The 21,876-nt window shown below is 36.8% G+C and overlaps 1 protein-coding gene across 1 annotated transcript in view; it reads left to right on the top strand.

The window, feature by feature from the left end:
- Positions 1-21,876, top strand: part of DSCAML1 (DS cell adhesion molecule like 1) — a 391,456-nt gene that overhangs the window by 50,273 nt on the left and 319,307 nt on the right. Inside the window, exons 2-3 of the mRNA XM_053691135.1 lie at positions 14,667-14,984; positions 18,634-18,780. Of these exons, the coding sequence (XP_053547110.1) occupies positions 14,667-14,984; positions 18,634-18,780 (465 nt within the window). The remainder of the gene's footprint in view (positions 1-14,666; positions 14,985-18,633; positions 18,781-21,876) is intronic.

Raw genomic sequence — 21,876 nt, 5'->3', positions numbered from 1 at the left:
GATTATTTTCAGCAGGAATTGGCTGTCTTTATTTTATCCCTCCCTCTCTAGTGACTCTTGTGTGGAAAGATCCACATCTTGGGTAGTCATTATCCCATACGTCACTAGCTCATGGACTCTTGTTAATTACATGAAAGAAAACATAATTTATGTAAGAACTTACCTGATAAATTCATTTCTTTCATATTAACAAGAGTCCATGAGGCCCACCCTTTTTTGTGGTGGTTATGATTTTTTTGTATAAAGCACAATTATTCCAATTCCTTATTTTATATGCTTCGCACTTTTTCTTATCACCCCACTTCTTGGCTATTCGTTAAACTGATTTGTGGGTGTGGTGAGGGGTGTATTTATAGGCATTTTAAGGTTTGGGAAACTTTGCCCCTCCTGGTAGGAATGTATATCCCATACGTCACTAGCTCATGGACTCTTGTTAATATGAAAGAAATGAATTTATCAGGTAAGTTCTTACATAAATTATGTTATATATATATATATATATATATATATATATATATATATATATAAAAAAATTCCCATTGCCTTGGCAATTAGAATGTTGCTAATTGCAGCTGAGCACCACACGGCTGAAATTCCTGGCAGTGAAGGGGTTAAATTGTAAGCTTAATTTTAGCTTTAGTGTAGAGATTACCCTCCCACCTGACACTTTCCACCCCCTGATCCCTCCCAAACAGCTCTCTTCTCTCCCTCACCCCCACTGGTCACCACCAACTTAGGTACTGGCAGACAGACTACCAAAATGAAGATTTAAAGCAATTTTTTTTTTTTATTAAATATTTTGGTGAGGTTAATGTCTGCAGATACTAGTGGTGTGATACGTGGTTAATGACTACAGATAGTGGTGTGATGCAGAGTTAATGGATTTTATGTGATACAGGGGTTAATGTTTGCAGATATGGGTGTGATGTGGGGGTTAACATCTGCAGATAGTGTTGTGATGCAGGGTTTAATGACTACAGATAATGGTGTGATGTGGGGGTTAATGTCTGCACATATGTGGTGTGATGTCGGGGTTAATGTCTGCAGATAGCGGTGTGATTTGGGGTTTAATGTCTGTAGATAGTGGTTTGATGCAGAGGTTAATGTCTGCAGATAGTGGTGTGATGCGGGGGTTAATGTCTGACAAATAGTGGTGTGAAGCAGGGGGTTAATGTCTGACAGTTGTGTGATGCATGGGTTAATGTCTGACAGATAGCTGTGTTATGCGGGGGTTTATGTCTGACAGATAGCTGTGTGATGCATGGGTTATGGCTGACAGATAGCTGTGTGATGCGGGGATTATTGTCTGCAGATAGCTGTGTGATGCAGGGGTTAATGTCTGACAGATGGGTGATGCAGGGGTTAATGTCTGACAGATAGCTGTGTGATGCAGTGGGTTAATGTCTGCAGATAGCTGTGTGATGCAGGAGTTAATGTCTGACAGCTGGGTGATACGGGGGTTAATGTCTGCAGATAGCTGGGTGATGCTGGGGTTAATGTCTGACAGATAGCTGTGTGATGCGGGGGTTAATGTCTGACAGATAGCTGTGTGATGCAGTGGGTTAATGTCTGCAGATAGCTGTGTGATGCAGGAGTTAATGTCTGACAGCTGGGTGATGCGGGGGTTAATGCCTGCAGATAGCTGGGTGATGCTAGGGTTAATGTCTGACAGATAGCTGTGTGATGCAGGGGTTAATGTCTGCAGATAACTGGGCGATGCAGGGGTTAATGTCTGACAGATAGCTGTGTGGTTATATGCAGATCGTTTGTTTATGTTAATGATTGTGACACAAAAAGAAGATGCATAAATGGGGGTGGGAGAAAGCAGGGAGCTTCTGGGGGCAGAGATCTGATGGAGGTGTCAGGGACAGGATGAAAGTGTCTTGTATGTCTCTTCATATGAAAATAATGTTTTGTAAGCTAAATGACTTACAGTGATTCATCTGATTTTGCTACGAGACAAATTCCTGAAAATAGACGTGTTTATAATTATTATTAGTATAAGTAGTATTTTAATTTTATTTGATGTATGACTAAAAGTAGTCTGACAAGGAGCTCATGTATGACACCTACAATTGTTCACCATTGCTAAAATGTTTTTTGAGTTTATTTAGGATTATATAGTTCACAGTGCTTCTGTAAGGTACAATTATACACGGGGGCATTATACTTCTGCATACCCTGGTATATGTTAGCTCCCCAAACCAATGATGGTGCAGGATTCTTGACAGTACTTATTTTCTGTTCTATAGGGTCTGTTGTAGTGTGGGGTACATCATGAGGGTGCAGTTATTTGTGGCTACATTTCTAACATAACCTAGTAACATTGTAGATACATTTAAAAGAAGTTCATTTGCGTTTAACCTTCACTGATCCTCTTCGTTCTCTGTTTTTGTAATAAAATGCTGCCAGGTGAACTAACCGTAATACATTTATAAAAAAAAATATTTTATTCTTAAAGGTAAAATGTGTTGATTGGTCACTTATTATTGATTGACCAATTGAGACATGTTTAATTGTTATTAATATATAAGTGAGCATTTTATACTTTGTACTTAATTCTGCCTGAGGAAACCGTACCACAATTACAGAGAAACACGTTGCAGTGTTAGTTTTCACCATTTTAATAAAATTACCCCACACAAATAAAAATGGGTGTTTTTATTTTATATGATATATTTGAGTGCTTTTTTAAAAAAAAAAATGCTTGATAAAGATTTCACAAGCTGCTTGTAGAATCCATTTGGTTCCAGTAATGCACTAACAGAGGTGGGCAAGCTGGGGAACTTCTAATACACCTAGACTGCGTGACTTGCACTTAAATAGTGTGCTGTATTTGTCCTCCTATTTTGGTGGTTGGGAATGGTGCATCAGCTGTTATCAGAGATATTGTGCTATTGGAGCGCCTTCTTCTTTGTTGTCTTTTCCAGTGATCAGATTTGACATTAGACGTAAATTGAAAACTTTTAAAAAATGGTATGGTTTGTCGGGAATGTGGGTTTCATATCCCTTTTAATTTTGACTTCACTATCCCCTTAACATTTAGGTTCTTGTAGGATCCATGTATATTATGGTGCAAGGTACCTCTGTAAAGTCCAAGTGTGCAGAGCAGGACACTTCTGTACTGTCTAGGATTGTATGTGTCTACCTAAATCATACTAAAGTACCCTGTTTTAGATATACCTTTATCCTACAAGAACTAGAGGCCAGCTATGTATTACTGATGCACATAATATGCAATAAACACTTTACTAATAATTTGATATGGAACCAACATGAAATAAAATCCATAATAAATAGCAATGTGATAAATAATAAGTGAATCTAGGGAAATAAAGGTTGAAAACTCTTTATCCAAACTGCTTAGGACTAGAAAAGGTTTGGATTTTGGAATATTTACATCTGTAAAATGGGACAGTTTGGAGAGGGGGTGGACCTAAGTGTAAACAACATCTTATTTACACCCCTTTTTGCCATTAGGACGTTCCATGCCTTTCTAACAGTGCTGGACTTTAACGCCGAAGGACGGCATGGAACATCTTACCTTATAAGGTGTCCTGCAGCCCCTCCGCCTTTTGACAAATTCAAGATCGGATTGGAGGCATGCCTAGCAACATAAGCAGACCCCATTTTCCAATCCCTGCTTTAAAATCACATGATCACAGTGACGATTGTGGGATTTCATTTTTGCTTCAAGTGTTTACATCAGAACTTTGTTCTGATGTTAAACACTTGTGCCGGGCATGAAGAGGTTAATTTAGCAATATTTACATGTCAGAATACAGCTTATATATGCAACCTGACGATAGTTTTTATATATTTGTTAATACTTTTGTATACATAGTGCCCTCAGAAAGATAGTACAGTGCTGTAATCAGAAAGATAATAGTTGTTGTTTTAAAGGGACAGTCAAGTCCAAAAAAAAACTTTCATGATTTAAATGGGGCATTTTTAAAGAACTTTCCTATTTACTTTTCACCAATTTTGCTTTGTTCTCTTGGTATTCTTAGATGAAAGCTAAACCTAGGAGGTTCATATGCTAATTTCTTAGACCTTGAAGACTGCCTCTAATCTGAATGCATTTTGACCACTAGAGGGCATTAGTTCATGTGTTTCATGTAGATAACATTGAGCTCACACATGTGAAGTTACCCTGGAGTGAGCACTGATTGGCTAAAATGCAAGTCTGTCAAAAGAACTGAAATAAGGGGGCAGTTTGCAGAGGCATAGATAGAGAGGTAAATACAGAGGTAAAATTGTATTTCTATAACAGTGTTGGTTATGCAAAACTGGGGAATGGGTAATAAGGTATTATCTTTCTTTTTAAACAACAACAATTCTGGTGTTGACTGTCCCTTTAAATAAATATAGACTATTATTTGCATTTTATTGAACAAAAAATTAAACCAAAGACAAGTAGAGAAGATTGTGACTTACAAGTGAGAAAATTAACTTTTTGTTAAAAAAAAAAATCTTAATTAAAACGTTTTTTTCTCTCCTCTCTTTTACCCTGTTGTTTTGTTGGATTGTTGTCCTGTTTTTTTGTATGGTGCTGTTTTGTCATTTAAAAGTGGTAGGTAGCGTCTAGAGTCAATTAGGATAAAGGCACAATTGAAACGATAGAACGTGAACTGATAAATGATAGTGATCTCAAGCATATATGTTAGATTGTATAGAGGTATATAAAAATGTCACTGTATTGATGTCTAAGAATTGGTGGAGCTGCGTCTCCAAACCAGATGTATTTTTTTTTTCTCGTACGTATTGACTGACATTCAATAAAAGTGATTTAAAAAAAAAAAAGTTTGGGAATTTGTACCTGTAATATAAATTAAGGCAAAAAATAATTAATATGAATAAATATCACAATCAAATAAATATAATTAATTTACCATCAATATTGTCAGAGTTTAGTGGAAATTGGACTTTTGGTCAGTTCCAGCAAATATAATAACGGAATATGAAACGGTGCTCCTTTTTGTAAAAATAAAAATAAAATAAAAAGATTGTGATTAAATAGCAAACAACTTAACTTGTTTTATTGCAAATGAGCCTTTAGAAATTCTCAGTGTAGCCACTGCCTTTAGTGAAATAAGAGAACTGGCATTACAGCAGTTCTACTGTCACATGTTTTTTTACTGCAAAAGTCCTCTACTGAGCATGGGCAATAAATTGACTGCAGTAAGAGCAGGTGTCTGTTAGCAACTATATAAAAGGAAAAGCTGAGCCTTGGCCTTCCATTAGAGACCACAGCCTCCTTGTAGATTACCATTTATTGGTCGGTGCGTGTAGCTCGCCATTTTAATGGTTATTGAGGGAAGTTCACCTTTTAAAACCATATTGGCATGGGCACTTGTTTCCACTTTCTCTCAATAATTTAAAGTTATAAATACTAGAATAATTCCAGGTTGAAGACAGCAATAGTTGAATCTGCCTGTATATAAAGCTTTCCTCAATGCATCTCTCCAAGTTTGGTCACCTAGTATAAAAACCAATGATGCAGCCTTAAAGTCTCCTCTTGAAACAGAGGCTGCTGGGTATATTTTGGTCATTCTAGAGCAGACAAGGAACAATCAATGGAGAAACTTTATATGAAGCCTCAATGAGATAGACAGCTGATATTTTACTTCCTGATGATAGTCCATGTTAAAATAATTAATTTTACCAAGAATATGGAGTCCACCAAAAGATGCTAACAGTGGGTTAATGTATGTTGTGATGGCATTTACCTGGCTTATAGTTTCTCTAGCTGAGTACAATCTTGCTTTGTACAGATATGGAGAGGAATTGTGGCAAATGTGTAGGTATGTCAAGATGATTGCACCTAGTATAGAGCACATGACTGGTCTGATAGTAGAGAATGCAATTGCTAATCAAATCTTAGCAGATGAGTATATCAGTTAAAGTGATGGTAAACTCTCCCCTTTATAAAATCCGATCTGGAATGTAAGCGCTATTTTAGATGGAGTTTTATTCATCATGTGCAATGAAGATGCGCTATAACTTAGTTATTAATATAGACATGAAATTCAAATACCCCACGTTACACCACCCACTTCAAAAGTCAATTTTCCTGTCAGCTAAATGATTGAATTACTCTCCAATCAATGCTCTAGCTACAACAAAAGTGCCATATGGGGAGAGCGCTGATTGGACAACAATTCAACCTGTTAGCTCACAGAAAATTTTACTTTTGAAGTGGGCGGAGGAGCATGCTGTATTTGAATTTCATATCTATATTAATAACTAAGTTATACTGCATCTTCATTACAGCTAATGAATTAAACTTCATCTAAAATAGCGCTTACATTCCAGATCTGATTTTATAAAGGGGAGAGTTTACCATCACTTAAATAAAATTGTCCTGCCAGAAATGTAAATCTTAAAGGGACACTAAACCCAAATTTTTTCTTTCATGATTCAGGTAGAGAATACAATTTTAAGCAATATTCTAATTTACTTATATGATCTCATTTGCTTCATTCTCTAGATATCCTTTGTTGAAGAAATAACGATGCACATTGGTGAGCCAATCACACAAAGCATCTATGTGCAGCCACCAATCAGCAGCGATTGAGCCTATCTAGATATGCATTTCAGCAAAGAATATCAAGAGAATGAAGCAAATGAGATAATAGAAGTAAATTAGAATGTTGTTTAAAATTGCATGATCTTTCTAAATCGTGAAAGAAAAAATTTGGGTTTCGTGTTCCTTTAATGGAATGTTAAATATTTGGGTTTTAGTGAGATCAAGCTGTCCGCTATATCTTATGCACATGAAATACATCGTATTACTTAAGCAATTTAATTATTCACTCACACACTGAAGACTTTTTGCCACCCTAGAAAAAAAAGAGCTTACAGTTTTGTTCTTATAATCTATTTGGAACTCTCCTGGGGATATAGTCCTACTTTACATATAATATTTTAGGTAAGTGCTTATACTTATTGTTTAGTTGTGGACCAACTATAGGAGATTCAAGGGTACTGTGTCCTTAAGTCAGTCCTATTAATTTCATTAAGTAATTTAGTAGTACTTTTGTATTTGACTAGTAAATGCCATGAAGAACAGAGTGAGTACTATGCCTCTTAGTATGAGAGTTATCTTCTAGGGCAGAGCTTTCCAAACTTTTCATGTTGGTGACACACTTTTTAGACCTATATCATTTCGCGACACAGTAGTTCAGTTGTACTAAACAGGAGGTTAAACTAACTTGTTTTAAGAGATACAGACACATACATAAATGATATAATAACAAAATGTATTTACAAGTAACAGTAAGTATGTGCAAGAATTAAAACAAAGTTTAATAACACCAATAGCTACTTACTATTTTAATGGGATGTATGAGGTTGATGGGATGAACAAGGTTTCTGAATATTTAGACACTCGCATTTCATCATCAAGCATTTTTAAGCTTCCACTTCCTATCCATATATCAAGAGCAGCAGCAATGCACTACTGGGAGCTAGCTGCAAAAAAAACCAACACTTTGACTTCTGACTTCAGCTCAGCGTTTAAGCTGCTGCCCTCAGAGCTCTGTGAGTCTGATCTACCACTGCCAGCGCTGCAAACACACTGCTGTCCCACTCATCGACTACATGTGCAGTCACAAGCCGATTGAGGAGTCTACACATGCAGTCAGGAGCCAATGTGCCGCAAATGGGAATAGTTTCAGTTTCCGTTAAGCTGCGCCAATAGGATAAGATGATCTATGACCCACTAGGTATCAATCAAGTGTCAACCACGTGATATGTGTAGCAGGCAGGCAGGCAGGCAGGCAGAAAGTCGGAAACCAAAAAAAATGTAAAAATAATTTTAAATTCAAAAAAATTTGTGCTGAAGCAGGGACACACCTACACACTGCCGCCAACACACTAATGTGTCACGACACACAGTTTGGAAAGCACTGTTCTAGGGGATAGACCAGTTCTATGGCTTATGACTCTCTGATTTAGGCCCTGATGATCAAAAGTGCTGCAAGGCAGTGATATATTCAAAAGAGATCCAACACGATGTCAAGAATGCCGGCAAAATATTCAAAAGTGCTGACATTACTGTTTAAAGGCAGCATCCCGAGAGGTGTTTTACTATACATCGCAATGGGTGGCAATGCTTACAAAATATTCCAAGCAGCATCGGCACTGGCATTGGAGAATTAAAGTAAAGGTTCCCTTTTACATATATAGCACAGAGCCTAATAAAAAAAAGTCCACCCCAAAATAAAAAACCCTATACTATCAATAAAACCTACTCTAAAAAATGTCCTGAAAGGGTGTTTTGTAGGGCATTGCCCTAAAGTGATAAAGCTCTTTTACTTGGTATAAAAATATACATATAAGGCAGATACCTACCTGCTGAAATTCAGCGCTTGATGTTGAGGTGAATTTTAAATTAGGCCGTTAGACTAAATCACCAGTTCAATTGCAATGTGTTGGTTATCTGGAGAATAAAGCATTTTTTAAAGTTTTATAATATAGTGCAGTAGTTGAAAATTGCATTGCAGATTAGCTGCAGACAAAAAATCTTGGTCTAACATAGAAATGTAGAAATAAAAAGATGCACTACTCATAACAATGTCTTATATTCAGAATTAAAAGTTTTGCAGACTGGGGCTGTAAAAATCCCTGAGAGCTAGTCAACAATGCACTGATGCTTTGCAGTGCTACTGCATATTTGACTGTTCACTTCAAACAGCACTTTGCTCTGGATGCACTGTGTTGAGGAAAACTTAGAGTGCAGCCAGAGTACAACTGTTTGAAGAGAATAGTCTCATTCGCAGCATGTGTCCCATTCTTTCTGCAGATCTTCTGCATTTTCTGCAATTACATCTCAGATCACAACATATTCTGCCTTGGGGGTTGATAGAGCAACACATACCAGTATGTAACCCACGTTTAATATTTTTTTTAAGATGTCCTGTAGCAGTGGTTATATTGGTTATGTGTCCTACATAAGTTGTCAAAATGTGTTATACTTTAGCTCTCCAATGTAACCTTTAGTCATTAGGATGTAAAACTCAAATACTTCTTCTTTGTAGAGAATTATGAGACAAATAATGTTTTGCTTAATGGGCACCCTTTAACATTATACTACATCTCACTCACGGCTCTGCAGCTCACATATCAGACCATGGCTTGGCACACCACTTATTAATCCATGAACTGCTGTACAGTTCTATGATACTATCCTTTGCATTTTACACAGCCTGGTCCGAATGTCACATATCAGACCATGGCATGACGTGCCTACCACAACTACAATTCATATAATGCAATAATATACTTGTATGTTTGCCTGCCCTGCATATCATTCATTACACGTTCAGCAAATCAAACACATTGATCTTCACATTACACACATGTCCCTTGGCTCTTTGGATCTGCCTGTCTATAATCAACACCTTTCCCCCCAGCAAAATGACTTCCAGATGCAGTGTCATATATATCTTGTACATTTAATAGTTGGAGCATTATAGTCAAACATTGTAAATTACAATTTTCTCAAAAGTGGAACAATAAAACAAGAAGAATATTGTTTCCTTCCGTAAAAAATGGATTTTCGCTTTGTGTTAAATGATTGGTGGAACATTTTGCTTGCTCTGCACTGACATTGCTCTGCAATTAATGGGTTAATAAGGTTGTAGAGATGAGGACTCTACATCTGAGAGGTGTGATTACTGACAGTCGCTAATGAGAGTCCCTAATTAGTCTTGGGGGATGGGGGGAAAGGTGTTGACTCTGTCAGAGTATAAAGCAGGTGTGAGCAGTGTCTCTTTCCTGCCTGTGCAGTGTCACCCCAGACGTGCATTTTATGTGTGGTCACATTGTGACACTTAGAATAATTCACATTGTTTACTTACATTTTGTATGGGATTTGTCAAATCCTATATGTAACTATCATTTTACAAAGAATTTTTGTGGGAGACATTAAGGGATATGAAACCCCAAAAATTTATTTTGTGATTCACAAAGAGCATATATTTTTAAAAAAACTCTCCAATTTCCCTCTATCATCACATTTTCTTTTTTCCCTTGTTGTTCTTTGTTGAAGAGATACCTATGTAGGTGTCTGGAGCACTACATAGCGGGAATAACATTCTTGCAAAACTGCTCCCATATAGTGCTTCAGACACGTGCCACTCCTGAGCATTCAACAAAAGATACTAACATAACAAAGAAAATTTGATCATAGAAGTAAATTAGAAAGTTATTTAAAATTACTTTCCCAATCTCATTGTTCTTCAACCACGATCCTCAAGTACCCCCAACAGACAAGGTTTTCATTATAGCTGAACCAGTGCACAGGTGAAATAATCATCTTATGGGTGAGAGCAGGTTAGTAACCATGGTGTTACTGCTCAGCTGATTACTTCACTTGTGCACTGGGTCAGCTATAATGAAAACCTGGCCTGTTGTGGGTACTTGAGGACCGCAGTTGAGAAACACTGCTCTATCTGAATGATGAAAGCAAATGTTTGAGTTTCATGTCCTTTTAGTTGAGGGGTTCCACGATTGTAGGTGAGATAGTTGGTTCCCTTCTGTCCCCATTTGCAGGGTATTTCAGTGAACTATCTTGATTAGCTTCCAACCCTCTTTCTCTCACTCTCACTCTCTTCTCCATAGTTCCGTACCTCTCTCTATTTTCTTTCTATCTATATATCTATCTCTATCGCTTGCTATCTATCTTTCTACTATCTGTCTATCTCTTGCTATCTATCTCTTTCTACTATCTATTTCTATCTCTTTCAAACTCTATATCTCTATCTATCTCTTTCTATCTATCTTTATCTTGCTCTATCTATTTTTCTCTTGCTATCTAGCTATCTCTATCTCGATCAAACTCTCTATCTCTCTCTGTCTCTCTATCTATGGGGATAGTTATAGGGATGCTTATTTTATCTTTAAGAGAAGGAATTATGATAATCCTTATTAATTATTCTATATTATGAGTATTACATTTTGTCATTATACAGTACAGAGTGCTTATTGTCCTTATATTTCATGGACTAGATTATAGGGTGCACTATCATCTCTGTCTGTCTATCCTTTTGCTTCTTTCTAGTTTCTCTCCCTCATCTCTTGCCCACTCTGTTTCTCCCACCAGGGTCTGACAGCAGGTGGTCAGTCCCCAGATGTCTCGTGTGATTTAGAATATTACAGTCTAAGTTTGATGTTTTTCTTTTTTTAATCTCTGTGAATGTGAACTGAATTGATATGAAAGCTGAGCATTAGGATAGGCCATGTTATATTTCAAAGAAGATTATGTGGTTTTAAGGTCACTTCCCCCCCCAGCCCCCAGTTCATATTCCGACTCACCACCACTCACTCCAATTATTAAAAATCTATTCCTCTCTATGGATGGAACAATCTAATCCGATGATTTCTGCTCATATCTGTCCCTTTTTCACTTTGCAGAACAGAATTAGTAATGCGACTGAAATACCCTTTTTATACACTGACTCAACTTACTCCCGCTCACGGTCTTAATATACCTTTATAATGTCTTTTCCTGTACGACCCAATATTTAGTTTCCTTGCAGTACCCGTATAGCCCCTAGAAATGTCTTCTACCTTTCAGTGTACCCCACATTTTTTTTGTCAAATAAGCTTTATTAAGTGCATATTGATTATATCCCCCACATTGTTTTCTTTCAAGCTTTGAGTACAGTCGGATGTACCCCACATTATTTTTTTTAGTCAAACAAGCTTTATTGAATATCGTCAAATTATACGTTGCATTCTACGGTCTCCCTCTATCTTTTTGTGCTTCTTCATTTATAAGCTGTTCCCTTCTGCCATGCCTCCGTTGTGCATCTGCTCTCTGTCTGTGGCCTCCTTTGCCCCTTTTATCTCCCTTGCCCCTTAACCTTTTGGACTGACCCAACGCCTGCAGACAGGCTTTAACTAGCCTCAAGGCTTGTAATCACTAATTAATTTAATCTAGTGATTTGTGATAACTACAACATTTCCCTGAAACATCTGCACATTACAAGGGGACACTGCTGGCACATTACAAGGGGACACTGCTGGCACATTACCAGGACAACTACATTTTCATACTACAGGGGCACACACTGGTCTGCACAATGCACAAGGATAGTCTGATAAATGATTGCAGGCTTTTTGGTGAAGGATGGGATATTTCCTGTATATCCGGAAGTTATTTTTAATGATTAACCCTTTTTATCTCTACTGTACCCAGCAGATGCTCTACTGCAAACAGGAGTGGATACAATTACATAGCTGTCAGCAGTGCCAGCTTCCTCTATCAGCCTAAGGCTACACAATGATGCTGGGCAATAAAGTTGCATTTAACCCTATTTTCTTTCATACTAATTCCTGTGGCAGGCATAGGTTTCCCATGCTGATCTGTATTTCTCAATTCACAATCCTAAACTATTCAACTACTTATTCATCTTTTCTCAGCACAGTTCCTGAGATATTCCTCAGGTCTATGACTAATGATATACTCCATTGAGTACAGGTCACTGATGAACCAATTGAAACTGTGGCCCCAGTTCAGATCATCTCGATTTAAAACACATTTGAATAGGATTTTTAACCACCTGTAGCAACTTGTAGTGTGAATATTCAGATTATAACTCTATATGTGTAATGTATTGTATTTACCCATGGTCGTGTAGTTATTACTGAGGAGCGTAGTGATGCTTTACTAAGCAAAATGATATTACTACTAACAAAAATACTCCACTGGCCCCAGTACACTTCCAAGGGGTACGTCAGTCCCACTACAAATACCTTAGCTACTTCACTGGTCCAAGAGCACTCAAAATAATCTACCCATCCAAGTGTAGATCTTTAGGGCGTTTAATAATCCCAGTACAAATTCATAAAGATATCGAAGTGGTATGTCCATTAAAGGGACAGTAAACACCAACATTTTTCTTATTTAAAAAGATAGATAATCCCTTTATTAACCATTCCCCATTTTTGCACAGTTAAATTAATATACGTTTTACCTCTGTGATTACCTTGTATCTAAGCCTCTGCAGACAGCCTCCTTATCTAAGTGCTTTTGACAGACATGCAGTGTAGTCAATCTGAAGACTCCTAAATAACTTCACGGGAGTGAGCACAATGTTATCTATATGACACACATGAACTTACACTGTCTAACTGTGAAAAACTTTCAAAATGCTCTGAGCTAAGAGGCGGTTTTTCAACGGTTTAGAAATCAGTTTGAGCCTAGCTAGGTTTAGCTTTTCTAAAATACCACCAAGTGAACAAAGCAAATTTGATGATAAAAGTAAATTGGAAAGTTGTTTAAAATGTCATGCACTATCTGAATCATGAAAGTTTAGTTTTAACTTTACTGTCCCTTTAAATGTACTGGGATCAGTAGTGTTCCTTTCAAGTATAGATCTCTAGCTCGCTAGTCTGCATTCCCTGTCTTGTTTTTATTTCTTGTACTGCTTGTATATCTTTGTGGAATATTTTGGCACATTAGAAATAAATATAATAATGATGATGATGATAATAAATATATAGATAATGATGTTGCACAGTTGGATAAAAAAATAATGAAAACTGTTCTAGATAGTGAATATGATTTTGATATGTAATTCATGTAAATCTTGACATGTAACTAATAAAAATAGCAGTCACATAATGATTCAAAACATAAAGATGACGAAAGTGGCCTGAGAGCAATTATTGCCCAATTCTCTAAAGCTCTCCACTCAAGCAACATTCTCTAAAAAGATCTGTTTGTTCTATGAGATCTTGCATGGGACCCTCTGAAGACATCTATAGGACCTCAATAACTGTGTATCCCGCAAAGTGACACACCCTATAATTCTGTATATGAAGTAGAGATGTATAAATGTAGTCACCAATCAGTAAGCGCTATCCAGGGTTCTAAACCAAAAATTGGCCAGCTTCTTAGTTTTGATTCCTGCCTTTTCAAATAAAGATAGCAAGAGATTGAAGGAAAATTGATAATAGGAGTAAATTAGAAAGTTGCTTAAAATTAAATGCTCTATTCTATTGGGTACTTGTGAAGCGCAAACTAAACACCCGTGAGGGTCTCAAGGTGCTATGGGAGGGGGGGGAGAGGGGGGCTAAGGGAAGGCGATTCAGTCGAAGAGCCAGGTCTTGAGGTCCTTCCTGAAGTTTGTAAGGGAGGTGGATTCTCTGAGGTGCAGCGGGAGGGAGTTCCATGACATTGCTGCCATGTAGGAGAAGGATTTTCCTTCAGCTGTTTTTTTCTTGATGCGGAGATGACTGCGAGTGCTTGGTTGGCAGAGCGGAGTTGTCTGGAGGGGGTGTAGAAATTGACACGGTGGTTGATGTATTAAGGACCGATGTTGTGGAGGGCCTTGAATGCATGGGTTAGGAGCTTGAAGGTAATTCTCTTGTTGACGGGGAGCCAGTGTAGGTTCCTTAGGTGTTCGGTGATGTGGTTTTGGTGAGGGATGTCGAGGATGAGTCTGGCCGAGGTATCAGAATCATGAAAGAAAACAATTGGGTTTAGTATCCTTTTAAATAATTAAAATTAATGTAAACATGTATATTATGGACATTGTATATGCCCTCTGTAATCTTTCTTTCTCTTCTCATTTTGCTTTCCCCATCTTGATGTTCTAATCCTCCCACTTTTTAGGTTAATTTTGTCACTTGTGTTTTGTGTCCTCATTCCACAGCCCGCAGTGAGGATGCCGGCTACAGTCTATACTTTGTGAACACGTCCCTACTTCAGATCACATTCTCCAGCACTGTAGGAGTGACTATTCCTTGCCCAGCTGCTGGTTCACCAACTGCTAACCTCCGATGGTACCTGGGCACCGGAGATGATATATATGATGTACCACTCATCCGGCACGTCCATGCCAACGGAACACTCCAGCTCTATCCATTCTCCCCATCTGCCTTCAATAGCTTTATACACGACAATGAATACTTCTGTACAGCTGAGAACTCTGCCGGCAAAATCCGGAGCCCCAACATCCGTGTCAAAGCAGGTGAGTGGGGTCAGCAGAAAGTAACACAGCAAAGTGCAAATTGTTACACATCAAATGAAAGGAAACCATTTAATGAAATAGCTTCATTATCTTTTACTATGCTTATCAAATGTGGTATAAAGATATCAACTGAATGGGATTATTTATTCTTATGTCTTAAAGTGACGGTGCAGCCTTTTGTATACATACATATATTCATAGTAAGAATCCTTATTTGAAGGGAGAACATGCTAAAAATGTCAGTACTGCTGTAATTGCTACAGAAAGGCTATGTAAACAGACACCAAAAGGAAGAAACCTCCAAGTAGGGGGTGGGAGAGAGATGCCAGCCCCTTTTAACATTTTACCGCCATTATGGAATTCTATTCCGTCATAACCGCGCCGGGCTTTAACGCCATTGGAACGGAATAAAATGTCCTAGCCGTTTGGCTGTCCTGAAGCCAACGGCGCTTCCAGGATACGATCGCGGTCTGGAGGGCGTGCCTAGCATCATAGGGATGTCCCCCTGACCCGATTCCATGATTGAAATCTTTCAATTTGTTTTGATGATTTGTTTTAATTTCAATTTGTTTACATTGGAACATTGTTCCGATGTAGACAAATTAACCCTGTCATCAAAGGGTTAAAAAGTGTTTCAGCATCAGCAGTAAATACAATAAACACTTGTCTGCTGCTTGCCTGACCACACTGTCCCTTTAAGCATTGCATAGGAAATGAGTTTTGCAGATTTAGAGAAACCTATTGAGAAAGCCTTTATTGTATTTATTTTTTCTACTTTTGCCTTAAGCTAAGAAGTCACTGAGCAGCATGTTGCAGGGTTAGTCAGACGGTACGATACTCAAGCCTTTCTAAGGAGAGTAGAAAGAGAACCATTTTCTTAGATAAATTACAGAAAAAGTGGGAAAATCAATAATGAATGTAGACTAGATACATTTGTTTCATTTAAAACCATTTGATTTTGAATTGAATGTCTTTATATGTTTAAAAAGTACTGAGTTGAATACAAGGGTGCTTTGCTTTATATATATATATATGTATATGTATGTTTATTAGCATAAGGTTTCCTTTAAAGAGACATGACAGTGCAATAATAAAATGCTTACGCTCATTAGGGAATTTTATTACTGAACAAATGTATTAAACGCATAGTTAAAGTCAGTTCAGTAGCCGCAGTGCATTGTTGTTTCTGAGCTGGTCATGGCTGGTGAGCCAATCAGTAGCGGCATATGTACGTAATCACCCGTGCCAACCATGTCTATCTCAGGTGCTCAACTGAGAAGGCACTATTTTTCTGTTAGTTAGTGACCACCCAGAGCGCAGTCCAATAGATGCATTTTAAGGGACACCTTGAGGTTTGAATAAAAAAGGTTTAGTAAAGTTATGCATAGTAAAAAAAAAAATAAAAAAATAAAAAAATTGCAATATACTTTTCTTATTTAATTGGCTTTTTCATGTAATTTAGCTTTAAAAAAATGTGGCATTTTAAAATTCTCAACTGAAAAAGCACATTGCAAACTTCTCAAGGCTAAACATGCTACAAATCTGCAAAAAACAAAACTGCAGAACTATGCACTTTATACTAAACAATATGAACAGGGTTAGCCTTGTCGGCTGCAGACTCAAACTCAGATTGGCTCCTTCAAGTGAGGTAAACTATGAGTGGAATTTGGCTTCTGAAAAACATTTGAAGCAAGCAACATTTTAATTTATTTCAAGAAAGTTCAAAATTGCCTGATATGACATACTATAGCAAGACAACAAAAATCTATGGTTTGTGCATGCTAGTGAGCTATGCTCATCCTATCTCTCCTGTTCTGCTATGCGTATAGATGCCTAGCAGCCCTGCTTAAAGGGACAGTAAAGTCATAATTAGACAGAGCATTCAATTTTAAACAACTTTCAAATTGACTTCTATTATTTAATTTGCTTCTCTTGCTATCCTTTATTAAAGGGGTTATCTAGGTAAGCTTGGGAGCAGCAAAGCCCCAGGGTGCTAGGTATTGGTGGCTGCATATATATGCCTTTTGTCATTGGCTCACCCCATGTGTTCAGTTAGCAACCAGAAGTGCATTGCTGCTCCTTCAACAAATGATACCAAGGGAATGAAGCAAATTTGATAACATAAGTAAATTGGAGAGTTGTTTAAAATCATATGCTCTACCTAAATCATGAAAGAAAAATTGTTGGGTTTCATGTCCCTTTAAGTGGTAGTTGATGGCCATCAACTAAAGTAGATCTTAACATTGAGAAGATTCTAGAATATGCGGGATCTGTAGGAAGAACGCAATAGCTTGATCTATCGAGTAATTTGTTAAAGGGTTATAAAACCCCAACATTTTCTTTTGTGATTCAGACAGAGCATACTACTTTTATAGTTTCCAATTTACTTCTATTATCAAATTTGCTTTGTATTTTTATTGAAGAGATACCTAGGTAGGTGTTTGTATTTTTATTGAAGAGATACCTAGGTAGGTGTTTGTATTTTTATTGAAGAGATACCTAGGTAGGTGTTTGTATTTTTATTGAAGAGATACCTAGGTAGGTGTTTGGATTTTTATTGAAGAGATACCTAGGTAGGTGTTTGTATTTTTATTGAAGAGATACCTAGGTAGGTGTTTGGATTTTTATTGAAGAGATACCTAGGTAGGTGTTTGGATTTTTATTGAAGAGATACCTAGGTTAGGTGTTTGGATTTTTATTGAAGAGATACCTAGGTAGGTGTTTGGATTTTTATTGAAGAGATACCTAGGTAGGTGTTTGGATTTTTATTGAAGAGATACCTAGGTTAGGTGTTTGGATTTTTATTGAAGAGATACCTAGGTAGGTGTTTGGATTTTTATTGAAGAGATACCTAGGTAGGTGTTTGGATTTTTATTGAAGAGATACCTAGGTAGGTGTTTGGATTTTTATTGAAGAGATACCTAGGTTAGGTGTTTGGATTTTTATTGAAGAGATACCTAGGTTAGGTGTTTGGATTTTTATTGAAGAGATACCTAGGTAGGTGTTTGGATTTTTATTGAAGAGATACCTAGGTAGGTGTTTGGATTTTTATTGAAGAGATACCTAGGTAGGTGTTTGGATTTTTATTGAAGAGATACCTAGGTAGGTGTTTGGATTTTTATTGAAGAGATACCTAGGTAGGTGTTTGGATTTTTATTGAAGAGATACCTAGGTAGGTGTTTGGATTTTTATTGAAGAGATACCTAGGTAGGTGTTTGGATTTTTATTGAAGAGATACCTAGGTAGGTGTTTGGATTTCTATTGAAGAGATACCTAGGTAGGTGTTTGGATTTTTATTGAAGAGATACCTAGGTAGGTGTTTGGATTTTTATTGAAGAGATACCTAGGTAGGTGTTTGGATTTTTATTGAAGAGATACCTAGGTAGGTGTTTGGAGGACTATGTGGCATGAAAATGGTGCTGCCATCTAGTGCTCTTCATTCCCGTAAAGCTGCTGCCATATATTGCTCCAGACACGTACACTGATGAACTAGGTCTCATCTAGTGGAAAGTAGTGGCAATAACGAGTAGTGGGCGGATCTTTTATTCAGAGCTGTATCCGTGACACATGGATAAGATGCAGAATCAATGTGTGTTTGCAGAACGTTCTATTCCACCCTTTGTTCCATTAATGTTTGTTTCTGTCTTAGTTTTCAGGGAACCATACACAGTGCGGGTGGAGGACCAACGTGCCATGCGTGGCAGCGCGGCTGTCTTCAAGTGCCTCACCTTCCCATCAGTCCAGGAGTACGTTAGCGTGGTGTCCTGGGAGAAGGATACAGTGTCCCTCACATCAGGTACATTTAGCAGGAGAGCCAGGTATTTAGGATTAGTGAGAAGACTTCAGTATAGAACAGTGTTGATTTATAACAATGTTTTGTTACCACAGACCTTAGAACACAAATTTCATGGCCGTGACTGGTTAAATATAGGCGTTAAAATAATTAATTTTTATTATTTATTTGTTCTAAAGGTTATGATGTTAAAATGTTTTTGGAACAACAGCGACACCAAATATCACAATCGAATATTAAGAAATTCTGGATGTCACCATTAGGACACCATTCAAGAAGTTATCCAATAGGATTAGAGTTTAAATTAGCATTTAGTAGAATGGATTAGGATTAACCCCTTGACTGCCCAATGGTTAGCAAGAGGGTGCTGCTGTAATATATATTTCATTTTTAACTTTAGGGGAATGTTTTGAATGCTATGATATTATATAATGCTGATAGTACAATTCTTTTAGCATTTTGACTGCAAAATGTTTAATTGCTAGTTATAAATCCTTCTAAACACAAAAACTTTTTTAAAAAGACATGCTTTGCTAAATTAATATCCGTTAATTGCACTGCACCAACAGATTCTGCAGCGCTATAAATCACTTGAAAGTGATGCAGTATAACTGTAAAAAGCTGACAAGAAAATATCACATGAACATCTTTATGTAAAAAAAAGAAGATGATTTACATCAAATTTTCTTCATCTCACAAAAATAAATGCTATGATACTGTCAACTCCATTTTGGAAGAAAAAAAAAAAACCTCAGCCAATGAGCATTATCAGTGCTGAGGTCACAAGATTTCAAATGTAAACTAGGAGGAGGGAAATAACATAACTGTGTTCACATGCCAGAATCATACTGTATTGCAAGTCCTGGGACTAGCATTTTCATTGGCTGATTAAAGTCCCTTTACATTGGGATGTGGCTACTGCGGACATTTTGAGATAAAATAGCTTCCATTTTAACATAGAGATGTTCAGATATTTTTTTTTATAGTTATGCCGCATCACTTTCAAGTGCTAAAACATTTGGGTATCATGTCCCTTTAAGTGGTCCTTGTTACGGTTATCTAATGGCCTGGATTATGGAGTGCCTGTGTTGTTTTATGGAGTTCTTAGGTTGTGGCAGAGATGAGGACGCAGGAACTCATCTCTAATAAACAGTGTCACGGGGAGGCATTGCGTTTATCTGCTGCTATACATTTTCTCACAGTCTTGTATGGGGCTGACAACCTTATATGAACACTTTGCTTTATAATACTATAAAGTATCCACTTGTGATAATCTCCTTTTTGAATTAGGTTTTATAATTAATTTAGTATTTAGTAACATTTATTATTATTGGTAATAAATTAAACTAACCAAGAGCCCCTCTGCCAGCCATGTACATTAGACCTCAGCCCTCAGACACCAGAAGCTGTGTTACTCATTAGTGCAGCATTCTGAGTGTGAAACATGAAACACAGGTTGACTTCTGGTCCAGTATATAGCGGCTATACCTGCTCACGCTCTGTATTATGGAATTATGGATGTAATGAAATACAACAATATTTTAAAAGAGTCCTCTGCTAAATGTGATTTTTCAGAGTGAACATTTGAAAGCAGCAATAGACTTGTTTGCATTTATGGATTTAAGTTTCAATCTCTGTAAACCTGCATACTTAAAGGGACACTGAACCCACATTTTTCTTTCGTGATTCAGATTGAGCATTACATTTTAAGCAACTTTCTAATTTACTCCTATTATCAAATTTTCTTCATTCTTTTGGTATCTTTATTTGAAATGTAAGAATGCAAGTTTAGATGCCGGCCCATTTTGGTGAGCAACCTGTGTTGTTCTTGCTGATTTGTGGATAAATTAATCCACCAATAAAAATGTGCTGTCCATAGTCCTGAACCAAAATAAAGCTTAGATGCCTTTTTCAAATAAAGATAGCAAGAGAACGAAGAACAATTGATAATAGGAGTAAATTAGAAAGTTGCTTAAAATTGCATGCTCTATCTGAACCACGAAATAAAAAATTTGGGTTCAGTGTCCCTTTAAGCTAACGTGCCTGAGTAGATTTGTTTTATTGTACAATTGGCAAAAGTAAGTTTTTTTCATTGTGGAGCTATCAGAAAATGTTGTCAGACACAACAAAAACAGTGTGTTGTCCCATGCTCCTTAAAGGGATAGTCTAGTCAAAATTAAACTGTTGTCCCATGCTCCTTAAAGGGATAGTCTAGTCAAAATTAAACTTTCATGATTCAGATAGAGCATGCAATTTTAAGGCAACTTTCTAATTTACTCCTATTATCAAATTTTCTTTGTTCTCTTGGTATCTTTATTTGAAAAAGCTGGAATATAAGCTTAGGAGCTGGCCCCTTTTTGGTTCAGCACCTGGGTAGCACTTGCTGATTGGTGTCTAAACGTAGTCACCAATCAGCAAGCGCTGCCCAGAGTTATGAACCAAAAATGGACCAGCTCCTAAGCTTATATTCCAGCTTTTTCAAATAAAGATACCAAGTGAACAAAGAAAATTTGATAATAGGAGTTAATTAGAACGTTGCTTAAAATTGCAAGGTCTATCTGAATCCTGAAAAAAAAAATTGGGTTTTATCATATCCCTTTAAGTAGGCCAAAAAGCAAAATATGTAACCTGGGTTATCAAAATGCTACAAATTGCCTAAACCCACTGTTTTATTTGCAGGATGAAGTATTTGTGTTAAAGTGAGGTTTCCCACACTCAATACATATGACTGAAAAACAAACACAAGAGCTGTTTAATATGGAGTAGTTTCAAAGGCATTTAGTTAAAATGTATTACATTGATTTACTATTCTTGCACACTGACACAAAACTAGCAAATGTCGCACGCTCTATGCATAGAATCATTCTTATATGTGAAAATATTAATCTTAGAACATTTTATTTATGGCATACTTAATAATTATATCTTTCATGACATATAATTTTCATATTTATTTACTTTTTTAATATAACTATCTGATCAATAAAGAAAAGGGAAAAATATTGGATAGTCAGAAAAAGTTGTTTTGCCCAATATACAAAAAAAAAAATATATATATATATATATATGTATATATATATATATATATATATATATATA

This window comes from Bombina bombina, chromosome 8 (genome assembly GCF_027579735.1).
Source record: "Bombina bombina isolate aBomBom1 chromosome 8, aBomBom1.pri, whole genome shotgun sequence".
Lineage (NCBI taxonomy): Eukaryota > Metazoa > Chordata > Amphibia > Anura > Bombinatoridae > Bombina > Bombina bombina.
This window is presented reverse-complemented; position numbering and strand designations above follow the sequence as displayed.